General features: G+C 35.4%; 2 protein-coding genes across 2 annotated transcripts in view; both read right to left on the reverse strand.

Moving 5' to 3' along the window:
- LOC131434643 (sodium-dependent serotonin transporter) overlaps nucleotides 1-23,774 on the reverse strand; it is an 86,403-nt gene that overhangs the window by 60,299 nt on the left and 2,330 nt on the right. The window lies entirely within an intron of this gene.
- LOC131434644 (uncharacterized) lies at nucleotides 7,572-8,803 on the reverse strand. The gene is made up of 5 exons (XM_058601579.1): nucleotides 8,653-8,803; nucleotides 8,453-8,579; nucleotides 8,292-8,389; nucleotides 7,964-8,232; nucleotides 7,572-7,905 (listed from the first exon to the last, which is right to left on the reverse strand). The coding sequence occupies exons 1-5, from the start codon at nucleotides 8,727-8,729 to the stop codon at nucleotides 7,694-7,696; spliced, it is 783 nt and encodes a 260-aa protein (XP_058457562.1). The 5' UTR covers nucleotides 8,730-8,803; the 3' UTR covers nucleotides 7,572-7,693.

The following is a 23,774-nucleotide window of genomic DNA, read 5'->3' on the forward strand; positions in this document are numbered from 1 at the left end:
GCGTTTTATTTAATAAGAATGTTGAATCTCTGGTACTTCCCTATCCTCCAATCTGGAACATACATACATTTATTTGAGAAGTACGCAAAAAAATACTTATGAAATCATCGTTTGAAGAAAAAGAATTAATTTGTGGTCTACATTCGCTTAGCATCATGCTCATGCTGACATAAGTAGAATTTGAATTCTATCCGGAAAATCAGGAATCTTTTAGTTCGATGTAATTCGGAAGTAATCGCTTTAAATCTTCCAGTAAAATCAACCACCAAACCATAATGCCGTATCAAGACGAATCCGGTTCAACCTGGACAACTGGACCACTAATCGAACCGTAACCGCACAGGACTGACATTATGAATTATTTTTGAAGTCGATTCGACTGAATTGTGGCATTACGTATCGCGTTCGACTTCTTGATCGAGATCTTAACAATGTGGTACTAGATTTCGACTGGCGTGGTTCGAATTGTCAAATAAAAATAAACAAACCCATACACATTGCAATCACGAAAAAATGAAACTATGAATTATTATTTAAATATTTTCAATTACATTGATGCGGTTCGGATATTGAAAAGAAGGAATAGTTGTAATACGAAATTTTGTTTGGAATAATATGACTACATTTCTGCAATTTTTTTCAATTGAAATGCCGATACGTTTTCAATCCATTTGAAAGAGTAAAGAATTTTTTAAGTGCGAGCTTGTAAACAATCTATGGATAAACTTTTGAAATTAAAAAAAAAATACTCTGTGTTTTTCATGTATTGTTGCAAGTTTAATACATTTACGTCGTCTATATGTGTAGTATTAATCAAGGTTCTGTAGCATTCATTGTAGTGTTTATAATCTATCTAGGAACTATTGAAGAGTCAAATTACCAGTTCTTATCACGAGATAGCGAAATAGTAATGCTTTTGACATATTCCATATACTTTGAAGGTATTAGGGAAAAAATCAATTTACTTGAGTTTAAACAATAACTGACTATAGAACCTTATAAATATGAAAAAAAAAAAACATTATTCACGTCTTGTCATCAAGCGTATAATTGAAAACTGGCCTGTATATTTGAAAATTTCAGATAAAATTTTATATTATTTGTGCATATACAAATTTTATTTGGATGTTACGATTCGTGCAAGCTGACAAATATGGTCAATTTCGATCAGAATTTATATTAGGTTAGATTGAAATAAATCTAAACAAAATTTACAGTTGTTATCATAATAAACAAATGGAACACAAATTAGACAAAATTGTTGAGTCAATAAATTGTTATATTAATAAAATACCGTACAGCTTTCAATTGATATGATTTTAAACAGTCCGACTCAAACATAATATGAATGAAAATTATGAAAATCTATGACGCTATCAATAACTATCTTTAAAGAAAACGGAACGTATTAAAAAAATTAAAGTCAACAGCAATGAAGCTTTCGACTATTTCTTATCGAGTTTAGTCGTTTACGAGCTCGATTGTTTTGGTTTCATAATGCAAAAACTTCTCGATAATCTAATACTTCTTCGAGTGAAGTCGAACGAAGCTCGATGATCGAGTTCGAATCGAGAACCATAATACGAAACATGTTCGATTGTTTTATCCGAATTAAAGCAACCTTAATTGGCGGGAAACAGTCAACTTGGCACATCGATCCGAGCCACTCACCCTCCGCCACGGTATTTGTCCTGGTTATACTTGAAATATATTAATTAAATCCCCTAACTGACCTTGGGCGTCGCTCCGATTTGAATCGTGTGCTCAATCGAGCGCAATCAAGATCGATTTAGCTCTTGTTGTTCTTGTTTTTTTTTTGCCAAGTAACTCAACAAAAAATCCAAAATGACAATCACAACCAATTTTTTCTGCCGTTTGTTAAACCGATTAACTTTTTCCGTTCCGCCCATTGATTGTATGAATGCCAGTGCAAGTCGATTATAGGAATTAAACATTCACAACAGGGATGGAAAGCTGCGACGGCAGAAAAAAGGCTTAATTTTTATGGACGAGTTAGGTTGCTGAGATTCATAAGTCGCGTACTGTCAAGGTACCGAACAAAATTAGCACGATATCGAAACAAGCCAAGCTGATTTTTTTCATAGTCCCATCGATAGTAGGCCGAGCGTTTGAAGACTACTGGTGCAAACATAAAAAAAACACAAAGCCTTTTTTACTGGAATCCGATCCGGAATTAATAAAAGCCCCTGAGCTCTGAACCTCAGAACTCACAAAATTTCAAATATTACAGGAAATTTAAAAAAAATTTCAGTGGATTGAAAATTGAAAAAACTGGTCATAGTATTAAGGCTATAAATAATCCAGCTCACGTAAGCATATTATTTATTTGAAACTTTTGATATGCGTTTTAGCAACATCGAACACTTGCAGAACAATAATTAGCGTTCAAAGCCATATTCTTTCAAATGAAAAATTTACCTTTTCCACAAAAAACGATGGCATTACCTTCGTTGAACTACCTCGAACAGATGCTGTTTGTCGCCGATAGAATTACTGATTCTTAAAAATACGGCGAAGTTGAAATTCAAGTTAATTTTAAAATTTACTTATCTGGAAAAACCTCAAATGCTGATATCCTTATTTTGGTTTCAAAGGGCAGTATTTCTTCCTGCGTTATTTTTCTCCTTTTCTCCCTATCTCTTCGCTTTCGCAAATGAACCATCGGTCAATTATATCTCATTCAGTTGAAAAATATGTATACAATCTGATTCAAGTGTCGATTGATCAGCAAAAAAGCCACAGAAAGAAACTGAATGGACGATGAAAATCGGAGTCCGCAAAAAACACGTTGACCGTTGGATGTTGAAGGCACTGTTTATGATTTCCGCCAGTGGACTGATTTCCCACGCTTCCGTAGTTGTTGACAACGGAAAGCAGACTGCTTACTGATTTTGAAATAGGACATGGTTTGCTAATTGGTCATACAATTTTTAGGTATTGAGTTTCCAAAAAAAATACTACATTTTAAATTGCTTTGTAAAACCAAGATCTTATATTTTCACTGAAAACAAATTCGGCTTTCCACTGGATGGTGAAACCGATATTTGATTATTTTTACAGGGGCACGAGATTTTGAGCACCTGACGATAATGAAAACATTTTACTCAGAGAAGGCAAGACATTTCATTTTTTCAACACTACCTAAAATAAAGAAAACCCGCAATTTTCAATCATATTTAAGCTTTAATACATGATCAATTTGTCATCTTGTCAATTTTATATTAATAAATGTTTTCACTCATTGAAAAGCTACATTCGGAATGATTTTTCGAAAAGAAAACAAAACATGAGTACCAAACTAGTAAGATAAAACCTGTTTTAATCCACCTAGTGGTGTAATATTGCCTTTCTCATATTACTAATATTTTCAAAAATATCACCAAAAGATTTTGTGAAGAAATTTTTTTTTCAATCTTGAGTAAAATAAGAAACTTTCTTTGGGTATAACCTAACATAACCTTTTCAAATTGTAAACAGTTATGTCAAGTTGATAAATTTTTTTCTTTATTTTGCATCGTCGCACTAAATGATTAAACACACTTTACCCTATAGTTCTGAAACCGGGAATCGGACCGGGATGGAATTAAACAGCAACCTATAAGACTGTAGGAACTTTTATTTGAGCCTGTTTGTGGAAATCGATCAAATCAGCTCTGTGAAAATTGAGTGAGTCTCGTTTTAAACTTTTTGATTACTACTTCTGGTACTTCTGGAACCAAGAACTTGGAACAAGTATAATCAAAGTCGGTTCGTTTAGTAAGTAAGTAAGTAAGCCTACAAATTGAATCAATTTTAAGCCAAATCTAGAAGAATTTTACCCTTCGTCGCTCTAAATGACGGTGTGAAATTCAATAGCAACCTACAGGACTACGAGATTTTTTTATGAGTGACATTATTTGACACATGCTCACATACATACACGCACAGAAACATACATTGCTCAGCTCGATGAACTGTGTCGAATTATATAGAACACTTAGCCTTGCGGGTCAATTTCCACTGGTCAATTTTTCAAGTGATTGTATAAACTTTCTTTATGAGAAAGGCAATAAGTGCACTTTTATTGAAAAGTATCTTTATCATGATCTTGTAATAACACTAACAAGTAGGTACAAATTGAATAAATGGATCAGAAATTTACATATTTTTCACCTGAAAAATATAAATTTTAATGTGGCAACCCTGCACGCTATACGAAATTGAACAAAGCACGCTGTCAATGGAGCAAAGCCGCACGTACCGTCGCGTAACAGTTTTTCATCGTCATTTTTTCGATTATAGAGGTTTTAACATTGTTGTCATTCACCTCTTCGGGCCAGAAAGGTTTTCTGACCCTATGTGCGGGGTTGGGAATTGAACCCAGGTGGGCAGCGTGAAAGGCATCGACTTACCCATCACGCTATACCCGTTTCCCTGCATCATCATTTTGAATTTCTATGTTTTGACACTCATCGCCCTATAGTTTCGGAACCTGAAGTCGGATCAGGATGAAATTGCACATTATATTTAAATACAACGAGAGCTTTAATTTGAATAATAAATCGTGAAAAACGGTTTAACAGTTGCTGGGAAATCAACGGAAGTTTCGTTTTTGGAAATTTTCTTCACTATTACCGGTGCTTTCGGAAGCGGAAATCGGAGACTAGTAGTCCCAAAGTAGTTTTATATAATCACTAACTAATAAGATCTGTCAACTAGATGAATTTAGCAGTAAGTTTTATAAAAATGTGCACCTCGTTTCGCCATCGCTTGTGAAAAAATACTCATGAAATTGAAAATTTTCACCAATCGCACTGTAATACCGGAACCGGAAGTCGGATCTGGATCAACTTTTCGGGGACTTTTTAAAGAATTTCAAGACCTTTTTTTGCTTCTTAGTTTGTGAAAATTGATCAAGAAATTTCCGAGAAAATTGATTGCATATTTTTTCATAAATCTTCACGTATTTCCTTGTAATTCCGGAACCGGAAGTGGGATTCAAATGAAACTCAGCAAAATTGTATAAGGCTATAAGACCTTTCATTTAAATCTAAGTTTGTGAAAATCAGATGATGGTATGATAGCCATCTTTGAGAAACGTGTGTGACTATTGTTTTCCTTTTTTTCGTGCATATCACCCTGTAATTCCGGAACCGGAAGTCGGATCCATATGAAACTCAGGAACTTTGTATGGGACCTCAGGACCTTTCATTTGATTTCAAGTTTGTGAAAATCGGTTCAGCCATCTCTGAGAAAATTGAGTGACATTATTTGTCACACACACACACAAACATTTTGTGATCTCGACGACCTGAGTCGAAAAATATATGACACTCGGCTCTCCGGGCCTCGGTTCAAAAGTCGGTTTTCACAGTGATTGCATAACCTTTATATATGAGAAAGGCAAAAAGAAAAAACACTTTGTTAAAACAAGTGATAGATTAGTAAACAAGAGTTCTTGTAACTGAAAATAGCAGAAAGGAAACTCCTGCAATTGTGGCCTTTTACAACATAGAAGCAAGAGCTCAGTGGATCTACCCTTAACTACATTTTTTTGCCACCGGATTCCACCCGGCTTCTGAACTGGTCCTGTTCGGAGAAAGATAATAGGTACTATCAATCTCCTTTTGAAATTCAGCCCCTAGAATTGTAATAGTGCATCTATACTTGAGTGCAAACGACAAATATATTCCACCATACAACTAAACATGGCGGAACAAAAAGAAGGAAAATATTACAGAGTTAAAGAATTAGGAAAATACGCTGCAAATTTCTTGTCATCATTTAGGATTTCTAAATTGATGTTAGAATGAATATGATAATAATCTCAAAAATTTAATTGTCAAACCTGCCCCGAAAACACAAATTAAATCAAATATTATTCAGTTGTATGCATAACTAAAACGACTCCAATTACTTCATTTCAGGAACCTGCATTAAGTTTTGCCCATTCTTATACAGAGTGAATTTTTAAAGGGTGACCCATTGTAAAGTAAGACGTATTCAAAATCAAAAATATCGCAATGCTATAGATGCTTTTTTTGTTGATTTACATACTGAGTGGAGGAAAACTTTGCATATTTCTTTGGGAATATATTAATCGATCTAAAAACAACCGATTTGTGGAATTTATCCGATGTTTAGAATTGTTCAATTTCAACATGCAATTCTGAATTCTGAAGCTTCGTTTAAGAATTAAATTCCGAAATTCAATTCCCGACTCCATATTCTGTATTCAGAAGCGCGACCTAAATATTTCAGACTTTATACAATGCAGAAGGTCTGCTGTTATTACTGGTTACTGGTTATCTTACACTGTTGAAAATTTAATCCTGAATTGCTGATCATATTTCTAATGGCACGAAAAAAGAATTGAGCTATTGCGTTTAGTACAACTCGAGATTTTCACGACTAAGTCCAACCCATTCTTCCACAGGGCGAATTTTGAAAAAGCGTCTCACAGTAAAGTAAGAATACGTCTTACGTCACGTCAAAAGACATTGGATGCAAGATCAAGGTTTATTGGAGACCAAAAGTTTCATTGAAATATGTGCAAATAATAAATATATACTAAATACGCGACGGATTTTCACTATTCCCGAGAGTATTCGAATATTTCTCTGTAATGTTTGAGTCCATTTGGTGGTCAATTACTTTGAAACACGAAATGATATGTACACGAAATATCTCTTCGCTAACCGCAATCATGGCACAATCTGGAAATCGGAAACGCAACTGTTATAATTTACTTGACATCAATATAGTACAAGTTCAAGCGAATTCTTGTTATACAAATAAGTAGAATTTATAAACAATGATGATATGATATCGACGAAAACAGTGAGTCGAGGTTACTTCGCTACGGATTAAATTAGTAGAGTCAGCAAAGTTTAAAATCAACTTTAATAAAAAAAAAAAAAAAGCAAATCACAAGTGCACAAGGATTACTGTAAGATGCGTCCGTTTTTGCCAAACAATACAACAGATTGTGATTCTTTCGTAGATTGTCCTACAATCGAGTAGTGTACTCCGTCAATTGGAATAAAAACACTAATTATAATTAAAATTTCGCCTCTGCCTTTTCTTAGGCCAAAATGTCAAGAAAAAGTAATAATCTACGGTGCTTTAGTCACTCAAGTTACACCGCAAATCATTGTTCGTTTGGTACCAGCACCTAGCATTGAAGGAAAAGGAATAAGGTGAGGACTTTAAATTTACTATACTTTCGATATATCAAATAAGTACAAGTTCAACTGAGAATAAACCCATTTTTAATCATCACGCGATATTTCCATCATAAGCTAAAAATAGTCCAATTTTCACGAACAAATGGTTCTCCACTACGTGCCATACCATTTGACCTTACCAGCTGTGTCGGAAGTAGTTGATTAGTTAACGGATTCAAGTCTGACACAGGGGTAGAGCCGAGTTCACGGTGCCAATGCTGTGTGGCGCGCGATTCGATTGGAGTTGCAATGGGAAGCAAAGTGAATTATGAACGGTGAAATCGATAATGAAAGAGCATCTTGAAACTATGACATACTTTAGGTCGTACAGTAAATACGCAATAGAGATTTAACACCGGAAATTTATTATCTTGCCAGAAACAATAGTAGGCGGACAATTAATAGCTATTGACATTAGACTAACGCCATTAGACAACTGTCAAAAAGAGTCTACGTGGCATACATTACTAATTAGACGTCGTCTGCCATGGTTTTGGATTGATGAAAAGTTCCGAAATCGTCCCTCGCAGGCTCTCCGTTCCTCGGTTTAGTGGAACCGGCTTAGGCTTACTTTTGGACGTCTTCAGCCACTCGTCGTAGAACATTTTCGAAAGATCTTGCCGCTGCTGCTTGAATTCTTCCTCCATGCGTTGCTTGGCCAGTTGACGCAATTTTGTCTCTGAAAGTGAAACGCAATTTTTTGTTGCATTCACATGAAGAACATACCAGTGACTCACGTTCCTCCTGTTGCTTCACGCGGCTCAACCATACATTGAAGTTTGTAATACTTTCCTCGTTTGGTAACCATTTTTTGTTAGTTTCACTGTTCTTCTTTTTCTTTTCCTGTTGCTTTTTCTGTTTCTGTTTTTCCTGTTCCTTTCGTTCCATCCAACGTTTTAACTTCTCTTCATTTTCCTGTTTCCGTTTTTCTTCTTCCATTTTCTTTTTTGCTTCTTCACGTCGTTTGCGCATGCGCTCTTGCTCTTTTCGCTTAGTTTCTGATTCGCTGTTGAGAAATTTTTTTATGTAGTAAGATATAATGCGAATGTGAAACAGAGATTGTACTTTTTAGCCTTAAGCCATCTATCATAAGCACTAGGATCATACACCCGTTTGGTGGATATTATCGGTGTAACAGTTTGTGTAGTACTGGAATCAGAATCCTGTGAATAATTGACAGTGATTTTAAATTAATTTTTTTTTCTGAGGAATCATTCATCACATACATATTCTCTCTTTACTTCGAGAGGTCCGTTCATCAAAGTGGAAGCAACAGAACAAGAATCACTGTCCTCATCTTCGCTATCCTTGGCTTGACGATCCTTCGAAATGAATACTGCTTGGTTCACTCGGCTAATGAAGATAAAAGGCGAAAACCATACGTATTGATATTAGACTCATTAGACTCATCAAATATTAAAGTTACCGAACGCCTTCTCCAAGGAGTTGATTTTCGTCGAAAATCGGTGAAAATCTCGATGATCTTGAACGAAATTCACTCATTTTTTTTCTCTTTTCTTGATTGTTTGAGAACAACTTTTGACCAAGTGACAGAAGAAAAACAAATTATGACTAACAGTAACTGCAGCCTACTATGTGAAATATGCAGTTGCTTTCGGGATCATAAGAATTCAAAAAAGATAAATTAATAGTACTGGCATACTACTTACAAATCTATCTTGAAAGAAAAATGAACACTTTTTCAAAGTAGTTTTAATGTATCCAAACTCTACAATTAAATGTCTTTCCTCTGTAGTGCACTATTTACTAGACACATGATCACACGATTTCATTTATCAGGTGTACAACTTTGCTTCCGCCGTTTTTTTTTTCAAAATTGAAAGCTTTATTGTAAAAAAGTGCTTACAGATGTATTATTCAAAGTATTGTCCGTCGCTAGTGACAACTTTCTTCCATCTTTCCGGCAATTTTCGGATCCCGGCTCGAAAAAAGGAGTCCTCTTTTGACGCTATCCATGAAGCAATCCATTTTTCCAACTCTTCGAAGGATTGAAAATGTTGATCTGCCAAGCCGTGTGCCATCGAACGAAATAAATGGAAGTCAAAAGGGGCGACATCTGTGGAATACGGCGGGTGGGACAAGACTTCCCATTTCAGCGTTTCCAGGTACTTTTTGACCACTTTTGCGACGTGAGGCCGAGTATTGTCGTGCTTGAGGATGACTTTGTCATGTCGCTCTTGATATTGTGGCCGCTTTGCTTTTAGCGCGCGACTAAGGCGCATCAGTTGCGTACGGTAGCGATCTCCTGTGATGGTTTCACCCGGTTTTAAGTGCTCGTAGTAATACACACCGAGCTGATCCCACCAAATACAAATCATAACCTTGGCGCCGTGAATATTCGGTTTTGCCTTCGACGAAGTATTTTCTGATGATTTTCTGCGTTTAGAATTATCGTATCGACCCACTTTTCATCACCGATTACGATTCGATGTAGAAAACCCTTACGATTTTGTCTTTGAAGCAGTTGCTCGCATACAAATAGACGGCGCTCGATGTCCCTCGGTTTCAACTCGTACGGCACCCAGTTTCCTTTATTCTGAACCATACCCAGGGCCTTGAGACGTTTTGAAATGGCTTGCTGACTCACTCCCAACGATTCGGCAAGCTCTTCTTGGGTTTGGCACGAATCTTCATCAAGCAATGTTTCTAGTTGTTCATCTTTGAAGGTTTTTTTTCTTCCACCACCATGTTTGTCTTCGACATCGAAATCACCATTTTTAAATCGTCAAAACCACTCCCGATACGTTCTTTTACTCAGAGCAGCATCACCGTAAGTTTCTGAGAGCGCTTCAGCTGCATTTTTGTCGAATTGTAACAGAAAAGTAAAACTTCCCGAAAATGGCGAGAATTGGGCACATAAACAGACATTTTCGAGCGTGAGTAATACGAAAACAAAAACAACTGTCACTGAAACGGCGATGACAATTCATTAGGCACTGTACACACTCACTTTAAAGGCATTATCATTTATGTATTTTGACAAGCCTCAGCCGGTATAGCCACCTATCGGAAAACGGCAAAGTTGTACACCTGATACTAAACTCACTATTAACTATTCGCCAGTCATTCTGTAAACACATCAGCTGCTTTACCTCAAAACTTGTATTATTCAAATTCCTCGATTATTCTACAGATGGTCAAGTTTTGTGGTAGAGTGGACAAAATCCATCACCAAATATTTTCCAGTGTTGGAATCGATAAAATCGGACATGTAAATAAATCTAATGTCGTTTTCGTTTTTAAATTGCACTACACCAGTGTAACGAAAGCTGCATTGAAACCGTTCGTTTTTACCAATTGCACTACACCAGTGCTACACTTTTTCTGCACCGATACCACTGGTGTAGCACTCATCAAAAGTATGATGTAGCTCTGCACAATGGAATCGTTTATTGTAGTCAATCGTTAAGATTTATGCTTTCGTCATTTTTGTTCGTTTATTAATGCCTCCGTGTAGCACTGCACCGGTGTGTTATATACTGTTATATAACTTAACGAAAAAATAGAATTAAACATAAAAAGTTCTGGCAACACGGAACGATCAAGAATCGTTCACAAAATAAAGTTGCTCGACCAAGATCGAGTCAGTTCTTACAAGACTACTAAACTGTTTAGATCAACAAAGTCATCACAGTGCCCTTTCTCAAAGTGTTCTTTCCATTTGTGATTTCCACTTATTGATATTTCCACTTTGACCTTTTTATTCAAAGGTGAGTAGTATATAAAACGGTGTAGTGCAAATTAAAAACAAAAACGCCATAATTTAATGCAACTAACGCTGATGACCCGTTGCCGTTTTGCTTAGCAGACAATCTCTCTGCTAGAGTTTTCCATTTGTGTTTTTGGTTATGAAGAGAAGCAGAATGTTTCGACCGCAACTGTAGATTGGCGACCGAGTCATGAAAATGGGAGATAAAGGAGGCAGTGCGCGATGCCGGAAATACGGAAATTATTTCAACTTTTGGTAGGTAAAAATTGTTGGTTGTTATTTTCTGAATTTGATAGACCGATAGTTATTTTACTCAGGTTTACGTAAATTGTTTTTGTATATAGGGAATTATCTGATTTTGTAAATAGGGGAGACCGGCCGAAGGGCAGGTTGGCCGAGTGGCCTTTCTGAAAAGGCTATTATGTACATTGACTGCACATTGTTCAATCATCCCTGATTTTTATTTATTATTGAAAAAAATCACATGTGTGTTTAAAAGTTCAATTCTTCATGACAGAGGTTTATAAAAAGTCTGACCAGATTGTATACAGAAATTCTGCAAACAAAACTCGGCCAACCAGACCCGGTCTCCCCTACTCTTTTATCGAGAAACAAATATCAAATATCAAACAACAAAATCATATCAATATCAAATATCAAAATATACATCAAATATAAAAATTACAGCAGTGCAACCTTTTTTAAAACAGATAATTGAACAACGACTCTAATAGTATCATTTGTAAAATCCTAGGACGACAAATTCACTGATGGCATTTCTTCATATTGCTAGTTATGGAAACATTAATATGTCCGCTCTAAAAACATAAACCTAGATTGTTACTTTATGCACATAAGGAAAACTTCACAAAGCTCTAGAAAAACAACATGCTACTAGTCGACTTTGCCAAATGTATAATATTTTGAAACCTGCCCTTTCAGCACACAAATGGAAAAAGTTTTCAGTAACTGATAAAAATAATTAAGCCGACTGAAAACTATAAAATGAAATGCTCGATATGTGAAATCCATTGAAGATAAATTTAATAATTTTCTCAAAGTTCACAAAATTTGTATTACTATTGTGACAGTAACATTTCTTTAACCCAAATTAAAAAACCACCCACATTATGTGCTTCAACGATTTGACAGGTTTACTCGAATGGGTTGTGGAGTTTCCATTTTTGTCTAACGGCAAATCAAACGTCCAATTTTACCTTCTTCCAATACTAAAGTTATCGAAAGCTTAGGAATCGAGATAGAAACCAGAAATCTTTTTATGTCTGGAACACATTTGCCATTCGAATGCGCTGTGTTACAAATAACTTTCGTTAAACGCGATTTGAAAAAAATACACAAGATCAATATCTAAATTGTTAACAGTAGGATACCGGTATGCAAATCATGTTCAATGGAATTGTGGTAAAACAAATCGAAATGGGAAAATATTTCATAATCAATTTTATGCTAGCTGTTTTGCAGTCATATCTTCAAATAGTCCTACTTGTTTCTCTTACGTGAGGAAACCTCACTGCAATTGATCTGGTTTTAACTAATCAAAGTCACATTTGTAGTGAACTGATTATTCATGCTGACTTTGACTCAGATCGTCTTCCTGTACTCAACTCAAGCACAAATAGCCTCACCAAACTATTGTAATCCACCACAATTTGCCCACTTCCATGAAGTGAATACAAACAATATTTCAGACGACCCATCATCACACTATTCAACAAATAGCTGAAGCGTGTTAACTTGATTATTGAGAGAAAAAAATCGCTGTCAAATTTGCCCATCTTTCCGCAGTGACGTGCACTGGTAGCAGACAATGCGTTAATTTAAAATCACTTGATCTAGTAGGCAATCTCGTTCAATGCTGTCCAGACTACGGGGCTACTGGGATACAGCGGGACTATCAACCGACGACCGGTCATTCGACAATATGCATTCACACCATGCCATGTGCACGATGGATGCAATATTTTAGCCTACTACGTGCTGAACGATCGAGCGTCACTACACGTGAAACATCTGCCGTTGCCGCAAAATGGGACAAAGTATGAAGAAAAAATGCTCATAACGGACCATTTTATTTCGTTCCTATCGAAGAAATGGCGCCACTTGGGCTAAACAAATCAAAGAAATCTGAATCTGAATCAACTGCACTCGCGTTTCACCGAATGGGTTCATGTTTTACACTTCATTTTAAAATTGAACTCGATATTGATATATGCAATTTTAAATCATTTATGGCTCATTTCTAAAAATTTCCAGATTAAAGGCATGATAAATCGCATGAGACTACCCTATGAAAAACCATTCGAAACTGAAACTACAAACTCAAAGATAATTTAACAGTAGGCGATATTTCATTCGAACCAAACTCTATGAAAATCTTTCAATCCAGCCCTGAAAAAACTGAGTGAGTTCTGTTGAAACAATTTATACACGGATTATATCTAATACAATTGTACCAGGATTGAAAAGATGCATCCATCCTTGTTTATGTAACCATTGTCAATAATTATTGAGCAAACTTATCTCGATGAATTCTCCAAATACGATTATGGAATCTTTCTAGCCTATAGTAGTTTTATAGCATATCTAGTATTGGATCTTTAAGTTATGGTTAGATATGAACAAGCTTTTGTTGATATTACGGCTCTATTTGATTTTTTCCGAAAATATTTTTCAACTATGGAATGATAATTATTGTATTATTTTTATAACACATCTAGCAAAGATAAACGTACGCTTAAGTATTTTAATGCACTATTTTTGTGAAAATCTCACACGAACAAACCCGTGATTTGCAGTCAACTACAAAATAGCCGAAGTACATCTGCCAAATCACGACGAATCGTTGCGGGAATATTCATAGGAGAACATTCGACAAACAACTAACTATTATTCAAGCTTACGTTGGAAAATGGACAGGAAAAATAAATGAACGAAAACACTAAGGAAGGATACTTAAAAAAATGATTCCCATCGGTTTTAAATATTTGTTGCTATGTTACTGTTTCAGGGGCCATTTTTAGAAATTTGTTACCCAAGTAAGAGAGTAAACTTCAGCGATTGATGTTGCACTGCTAAGGACATAACGTAGGGAAAATAAAAAATGGTTATGATGCATCAACGCAAAACAAAAATTCGTAATTATAGCTCTTAAATCTAGTAAACTATAATTAAAATGTGTTACAGGATTCAACAATCGAAGCGCCACATTGAAACAAACATACAAATTGCTCAAACCAACAACATTTTATTTTAAATTTATTCAAATTCACTTGAAAACAAATCATTTTTATCATGTTGCATATTGGGTTTGATTCCCAACCCCGCAGAAAGTTTTTCTGGCCCGAAGAGGCGAATTAAAACCTCTATAATCGAAATCGAGATCCATTTTCTGGCGAATGATCTGAATGTTGAAACTCTATGCTAAAAGCAATCATGCATGGGTGAAATTCCGATACGATAGTATGCAATTTTGAATCACTTTTTAAGTATTATTTGGGGAAAGATTAGCATGCAATTATTAACTATTAATAATACAGGTCATTAACTGAACATATTTGAACATTCATTAAATCATATGATAAAATTTAATAATAAATTTGAAAGATGAATCAAAACTGCCTTTCTTGCTTTGAAATATATTTAACAAAGTTTCGACCCAAGTAAATTTCATACAAGACGTCGACCGAGGTCTTAAAGAAAAATTCCTGAACGATAATAATCGATTCATTTATTTATTTATTTATTTATTTTTGTATTTATTTATTCATTTATTTATTTATTTATTTATTTATCTATTTATTTGTTTATTTATTTATTTATTTATTTATTTATTTATTTATTCATTTATTTATTTATTTATTTATTTATTTAATTATTTATTTACTTATTCATCCATCGAACAAATACAGACCTTATGATCAAAAAAGAACCGGAATTTTATTAAAAAACGTGATTAATCCACCTAGCAGTGAGATGATACCTTTTTTATCAATCCGCATGTGTTTTTTGCATGAATATTCTTCGGTGTTTAAGTTTTCATTACATTATTTTAATTACCGTCGTTTTAAGCGACAATTTGAGATTGTAATCACTCATTACTCTGTAATGTCGAAACTGCAAATACAATCGAATTTAAATCTAGAAGTGTGATAATCGATTAAACATGCCATGATATGTAAGTTCCACTTTAGAGTTTACGGTAATTTAAGGTACTTCCAGAGCCGGTATTCAGGAACCAGCATAACCCAAACCGATTCGTATGGCCATATGACGAATAAATTACAGTTTTGAGTACAACTTTGAAGCTTAATTGGATAAAATTCATTAATTTTTGTATGTATGTATAAAACTAATTAATTTTGTATATAAGTTTAATTCAATTTGAATTTTTGTTTCTGAAATTGGATTAGGCTTTTTTGAGAAAACGATTGAGCTTTGAGAAACGATTTAATACTGGAACCGGAATTCTAAAATCGGTATGGCCGAAGTCAGATAAATTCACCTGAATAGCTGTTTAGTTTATATTTGTTTCAAAATATTTGAAAATCAGTGAAGACATCTTTGAGAAATCATAACACGAATTAAATTTTTAGGTGCCTTCTGAATCGACAACTGAATACCACTAAAACTGAAAAAAGTTCATTTTTTTTTATCGACTATCCAAATCTGCTAACCCGATAAACCTGATTAATTTATGTGGAATAGACATTTTTATACTAATCATTCTGTATCCCCGGAAGTTGGATCTGACTGAAGAGCAAGATGTTTCAAAGAATCTTGAAACTTTTCATTTGCATCTTAGATGATTCTTAGATTTCATTTGAATCTTAGATCGGTTCAGCCATCTACGAGAAGAATGAGTTACACAATTTTGATTTCGTTTCATATATCATCGTGTAGTTCCGGAACCAGAGGTCGGAACCAAACACAATTCAGGAACTTTGTTGGGAGCATACGAATTTTCGTATGAATCTGAATTTGTAGAAAAGAAATTTTCAGAGAAAATTGAGTAAAATTATTTGTCACACACGCATTTGCTGATCTCGACGAACTGATTCGAATGGTATATGGGTGTTATGCTCTTCCAGCATTTATTGCTGTAAGTAGTTTAAAAAAATATAATTAAAAAAAAATCTGCCATCATCTGGTTTATATATGCCATATTCGAACAATTATGTTGCCAAAAACGAACCGTGCTAAAATCGGTCCGAGGCAAAATGTCATGAAAAAGGATGCTGTACACAGTCTTTTTGGTACTTAGAAACAATTGTATGTAACAGAATAAAAAATCGTGTTTTCCGTTGCTCCCAAGCATTTCTTTGTCATACAGCGCTCAAAACTCCCACTGCTGGAATAGGGGGAAAAGTCGCTTACACAAAAATTTCGATATTTCCGTTAAAAATGGACGGATTTTAACAATCTATGGCTTGTTGGATAGGTATTACCGTGCGAAATCTAAGTCTGAAAACATATTCTGTTTTCAAGGTCAATTGTGACAGATACTGTCAAAAAACTGAACATTTTGACATAAAACTTCGTATAACTCAAAAAGTAAACATCCGATCTCAAAACCATTCAATAGCGTTTGGGGTGACGGGGAGACCTTTCATTTGCGACTAGTTTGATCAAAATCGCTCCAGCCATCTCTGAGATCTCGACCTCTTAGTTGACAACACACATACAGACACACACACACACACACACAGACATTTGCTCAGTTCGTCGAGCTGAATCGATTGGTATATGTCATTCGAAAATTTTTCGAAAGTTTGAGCGAATTCTATACCTATTTTTTATATATATAAAAACGTGATTAATCCACCTAGCAGTGAGATGATACCTTTTTTATCAATACGCATGTGTTTTTGCATGGATATTCTTAGGTGTTTTAGTTCTCATGACATTATTTTAATTATCGTTGTTTTAAACGGCAAATTGAGATTTTAATCACTCATTACCCTGTAATGCCGAAACTGCAAAACATATCGAATTTCAATCTTAGCGTGCGACAATCGATTGAACATTCCATGAGATGTCGAAGTAAGTTCCACTTTAGAGTTTTTCGTCATTATTTATGGTATTTACAGAGCCGGTATTCAGGAATTAGCATAGCCCAAAATGATTCGAATGGCCATAAATTATTACGCCAAACAATTTACATGAAATTTATAAACTCATCATCTGTAATTCCAGATTCGGATAAAATTCACCAATTTTGTATGGGACCTTAAGTCCTGTAATATTTGTTTTTGAAGTTCGATTTGGTCTTTTTTGAGAAAATGATTGAGCTTTGAGAATCGATTCGATACTGGAACCGGAATTCTAAAATCGGTGTAGCCGAAATCAGATAAATTCACCTGAGGAGTGTGTAGACATCTTTGAGAAATTGTAGTGCGAATTAAAATTTGGGGGTACATTCCGAATCCAAAAACGAATACCGCTCAAACTGAAATAAATTTATTTGGTAATCGACTATCCAAATCTGCAAACCCGATAAACCAGATTAATTTATGTGAAATGGACATTTTTATACTAATCACCCTGCATTTTCTAAACCAGAAGTCGGATCTGACTAAAAAGTAAGAGGTTTTATAGGATTTTAAGACCTCTCATTTGAATCATAGATGATTCTTAGATTTCATTTGAATCTTAGATCGGTTCAGCCATCTACGAGAAAAATTAAGTGCATTATTTTAATTTCGTTTCACATATCATCCTGTGGTTCCGCAATCAGAAGTCGGATCCAAACGTAATTCAGGAACCTTGTTTGGGAGTATACGACTTTTCATATGAATCTGAGTTTGTAGAAAACGGTTTAACCATCTCCGAGAAAATTGAGTGAAATTATTTGTCACACACGCATTTGCTGATCTCGACGAACTGAGTCGTATGGTATATGGAAGTCATGTTCTTCCAGCATTTATTGCTGTAAATAGTTTAAATCAATATAATTATGGAATTACTTCCAACTCGATAATGCTGGTATCATCTGGTTTACATATGCCATATTCGAACGATTATGTTGCCAAAAACGAACCGTGCTAAAATTGGTCCGAGGCAAATTGTAATAAAAAAGGATGCTGTACACAGTCTTTTTGGTACTTAGAAACAATTATATGTAACAGTATAAAAAATCGTGTTTCATGTTGCTCCCAAGCATTGCTTTTTCATACAGCGCTCAAAATTCCTTCTACTGGAATAAGGCTTACACGAAAATTTCGATATCTCCGTTAAAAATGGACTGATTTTAACAATCTATGGCTTGTTGGATAGGTATTACCGTGCGGAATCTAAGTCTGAAAATATATTCTGTTTTCAAGGTCAATTGTGACAGATACAGTCAAAAAACTGAAAATTTTGACATAAAACTTCGTATAACTCAAAAAGTAAACATCCGATCTCAAAACCATTCAATAGCGTTCTGGGTGACGGGGAGACCTTTCATTTGCGACTAGTTTGATCAAAATCGGTCCAGCCATCTCTGAGATCTCGACCTCTTAGTTGACAACACACATAAAGACACACACACACACACACACACACACACACACACACACACACACACACACACACACACACACACACACACACAGACATTTGCTCAGTTCGTCGAGCTGAATCGATTGGTATATGACATTCGGCCCTCCGGGCCTCGGAAAATTTTTCGAAAGTTTGAGCGAATTCTATACCTATTTTTTATATATATAAAAAAAAGGTAAAAAAGGTAAAACGCAAAATTTCAATTTTTAATAAATTTCTTTATTGTGGCCTTCAAAGTACTCTCCTCCTGCGGCAATACATGCATGCCAACGCTTGATCCAATCTTCCATACAAGTTTTATAGGCCGCCGAAGGTATGGCCTTTAGTTCACGCAGCGAATTCTCTTTTATGGTCTCTTTGGTCTCAAAACGCGTTCCCCGCAATGGCAATTTGAGTCTGGGGAAGAGGAAAAAGTCACACGGGGCCATATCTGGAGAGTACGGTGCTTGGTTGATGATATTGGTTGAGTTTTTGGCCAAAAACTGCGACACAACCAACGCTGTGTGAGCCGGCGCATTCAGCTTTTTTGGCACCAGCCGAGAAGCGACGCGTTTCAAACCCAAAACATCAGTTAAAATGTGTTCGACTGATCCATAAGAGATGCCCAACAACTCAGCAATCTCTCTAATCGGTACAGAACGATTTTGCAACACGATTTGCTTCGCCGATTCAATGTTTTCTTCAGTAACAGATGTTGTTGAGCGGCCAGGGATCTCATCATGATCCAAGCTTTCTTTGAAGCGTTTATACCACTCATATGCCAGTGTTTTTCCTAGACACGGTTCACCAAAAACCTTTTCTAACATTTTCAACGTTTCGGAACACTTAAATCTATTTGCAACACAAAATTTGATGCACGCACGTTGTTCTAAATTTTCATCCATAATAAAAATCGCCACACGAAAATTTTTCAATTTCTTTGTATAGAGGCCAAACAAAAACTAATCGTACGATATGCGTCATGGAAAAAGTTCTCAGTAACTGATAAAAATAATTAAGCTGAATGAAAACTTTAAATTGGAATGCTCGATATGTAATATCCATTGAAGATAAATTTAATAATTTTCTCAAAGTTCACAAAATTTGTATTACTATTGTAACAGTAACATTTTTTTAAACCCAATGTCAAAATAAAAAACCTGTTTTAATCCACCTAGTGGTGTAATGATGCCTTTCTCATGTATATTTTTATGATATTCTATTCAAAAATTTTCTCTTCGATTTTTGAAAGAAACCAAGAGATTGTTTGTGCATTAACTAGTATAACATACATAATAAAACAGTGCTTTGATTGCGTAGGTCATTCCTAAGAAAACGAAGTGGGTTCACCATTATATGCACTTCCGGCACCGGAACCCGAGAACCGGCATAATCAAAGTCGGTTCGTACGGCCACCAACTAACATGACATACAAACTCTACTATTTACGATTTAAATGTTTGTTGCATCCGAAAATATGCAGTAATTTTTGGTAGGACCATAAGACTTTTCAATTGACCCTAAGATTGGGAATAACGGTTTAGAGTCCAGTTTAGAAATTTTTTTACGTTTTTTGTTTCGCCGGTTTAAGCGACGGTGTACAATATTGAACACACTTTACCCTATAACTCCGGAACCGGAAGTCGGATCCGGATGAAATTCAGGAATTCCGTATGGGACCGGAAGACCTTTCATTTGAATGTAAGTTTGTGGAAATCGGTCAAACCTTCGCTGAGAAAAGTGAGTGAGATCCATTTTAGTATATATGACCACTATTTCCGGTACTTCCGGAACCGGATACCGGGAACCAGGATAGCCGGAATCGGTTTGTTTAGTTGCCTACTGATAATGGCTATCTATTTGTGTTGTTTTGAGACCAGTTTAGAAATTTTTTTACGTTTTTCGTTTCGCCGGTTTAAATGACGGTGTACAATATTGAACACACTACACCCTATAACTCCGGAACCGGAAGTCGGATCCGGATGAAATTCAGGAATTCCGTATGGGACCACGAGACCTTTCATTTGAATCTAAGTTTGTCAAAATCGGTTCAGCCATCTCCGAGAAAACCTACTGAGATTATTTGACACATACACACACATACATACACACACACACACACACACACACACACACACACACACACACACACACACACACACACACACACACACACACACACACACACACACACACACACACACACACACACACACACACACACACACACACACACACACACACACACACAGACATTGCTCAGCTCGATGAACTGAGTCGAATGTTATATGACACTTGGCCCTCCGGGCCAATTTTCACTAGTCGGTTTTTCAAGTGATTGCATAACCTTTCTTTATGAGAAAGGCAAAACCACCCACATTATGTGGTTCAACGATTTGACAGGTTTACTCGAATGGGTTGTGGAGTTTCCATTTTTGTCTAACGGAAAATCAAACGTCCAATTTTACCTTCTTCCAATACTAAAGTTATCAAAAACTTTGGAATCGAGATAGAAACTAGGAATCTTTTTATGTCTGGAACACATTTGCCATTCAAATGCGCTGGGTAACAAATAACTTTCGTTAAACGCGATTTGAAAAAAAAACACACAAGATCAATATCTACATTGTTCACAGTAGGATACCGATATGCAAATCATGTTCAATGGAATTGTGGTAAAACAAATCGAAATGGGAAAATACTCCATAATCAATTTTATGCTGGCTATTTTGTAGTCATATCTTCAAATAGTCCTACTTGTTTCTCTTCCGTGAGGAAACCTCACTGCAATTGATCTGGTTCTAACTAATCAAAGTCACATTTGTTGTGAACTGATTATTCATGCTGACTTTGACTTTGTCAAATTTGCCCATCTTTCCGCAGTGACGTGCACTGGTAGCAGACAATGCGTTAATTTAAAATCACTTGATCTAGTAGGCAATCTCGTTCAATGCTGTCCAGACTACGGGGCTACTGGGATACAGCGGGACTATCAACCGACGACCGGTCATTCGACAATATGCATTCACACCATGCCGTGTGCACGATGGATGCAATATTTTAGCCTACTACGTGCTGAACGATCGAGCGTCACTACACGTGAAACATCTGCAGTACCGCAATTGCACGCACGTTGTTCTAAATTTTCATCCATTATAAAAATCGCCACACGAAAATTTTTCAACTTCTTTGTATAGACGCCAAACAAAAACTAATCGTACGATATGCGTCAAAATTTGACAGAATGTGTATAAAAGTGTTGCCAACGTCGAGAGAATAAAAGTTTACCGATTGGACAAGCGCGGGAATTTTAAAATGAAAATTCCGGTTCTTTTTAGATCATAAGGTATTCTTTGTTATTTCTTTCTTCTTCTACGAAATCATTTTTTCTCCTATTGATATCGCCTCTGGCGCATGTTTCAACCTGTAGAGAATCATATTGTCGAAGGTATTTATACCTAAAGCGTATTCACCAGAAACCATTCCGACGAAGGCCATTGCACTGCAAGGTTCAGAAAGAATGATTTTTTCGATGGTACCTTGTTGGCAATACAATTTTTGACAGATCACGCGTGAATCGTGTCTTGGGTCAATGTCATACATGTTCAGTTGGTATATAATTTAATAATGGATGGGCGCTTGCGAAGTTTGAGGAAGAATCATGAAATTAACCGATTATTACCTAATTCTAGTAAACATTCTAGGCAATTTTATATGAAATTAAATTCCCGAAAATTGCCTGTTACTACAGGTTTCTGTCCAAGCATTGACACCATGTTAATAGTTATTGATTCTCAAATGTCTGATACAAAATTGAACTCGCGAAGCTTAAACATAATCTAAAGCAAAGCAAAGTCTTATTATTATTTTTCATTTGTGGAATTTGACCAACAAACTTTCCAGCCAAATCATAGCGTATAGCACCATTGCATAACTGGTGCTACGGTTTGTGAGACCCTATGCGTTAAACCGACAACCTGAACCTAGAAGAACACTTGAAATAATCCCGAATTGCTCTCCCAATTAGTTTCCAATTGCCAATTGTTCGACACGATTCAAAGCCTATTGGAAGGAGCAGAACGATTTAATCATTTACCTCGTTACTCTCGTTCTAATTGAGATGAATTTCTTCTTTTTCTCAAATTTCATAAAACTCATATTGTTATTATGTCCAAAACACTTCTAAAAACAAATGACAAACTGAGAAGCAATTCAACTAAAGTGGCTATGATGGATATGATATCACTTCTTAATTCTTTTGTTCTGAGGCCACATCAGAGAGGATAATGAAACGCATGGTCACATTATGTAATTGTTTTCAAACAATTTTTGTTGATTTTTTCTATCGACTATTCACCAGAAATAGACACAAAACTGTGAAATTTCAAAGTACTGTTTATGCACTGAAATTCAACTTCATGGTATCTTCACAAGTTTGCCTCGTTTTAAAACTCTTGTGGTGTCGATTTGGTATTTCCATATACGCGAGCTAGAATCGCTCTTTTTGCCATTCGCTTGAGAGTACCGTCAATAGGATCACAGACATAGTATATCGTAAAAAAGGCACTTCTGTTCTCATTTCATGCCTTGACGGTAATCTACACAAATTTTAGGAAAGTTTTTCAATTGTTTCGTAACATTTATCATTTATCAGAAGAACAACAGATCTGCAAATGTATCGTCGGGCATTACTTCTCATGAAAACTAAAACTAAAATTTGCAATATAATTGTCTTTCTTATTGTAAACTATAAATGAGCACATTATTGCTTCAGAATTATTTCTATGACACCAGTTAATGTATTTTTGAATGCGAAAATTGGGAAAATACAATTTTTTTGCAAGAATCGAGAGAAATTGAGCATGTTTAAAATAACAAAACAGTTAGTAGATTTTTGAATTTGATTTCTATTCATTTCAAGCTAGATCATGATTGTGACAAACCAATTTCTCCCTTCAACATCAACAATAATCTCTGTTTGATTTAAATCAAAATTTTCCTATAACCAAACGACAAATATATTTGTTCCGGCTGAGTTTATTGTTAAAATGGACTAACTGTTTATTACATGTAAACCAAAGTTGAGTAAATGTTATCAACCATGTCCTTGTTGATTCAACCCAGCTATATCTTCAAATCAAGAAAAAAAAACTGGTTATGATCTTATTTGTGTTAAGATACAACTAACTTTACCGTTTAAATGAACCGTAATAGTTTTATGTCATGTGAACCAAAGCATTTGTTTCCCGCGTGAATAAACCAGGGCATTTTTTTCGCCC

Source organism: Malaya genurostris, chromosome 3 (genome assembly GCF_030247185.1).
Source record: "Malaya genurostris strain Urasoe2022 chromosome 3, Malgen_1.1, whole genome shotgun sequence".
NCBI lineage: Eukaryota > Metazoa > Arthropoda > Insecta > Diptera > Culicidae > Malaya > Malaya genurostris.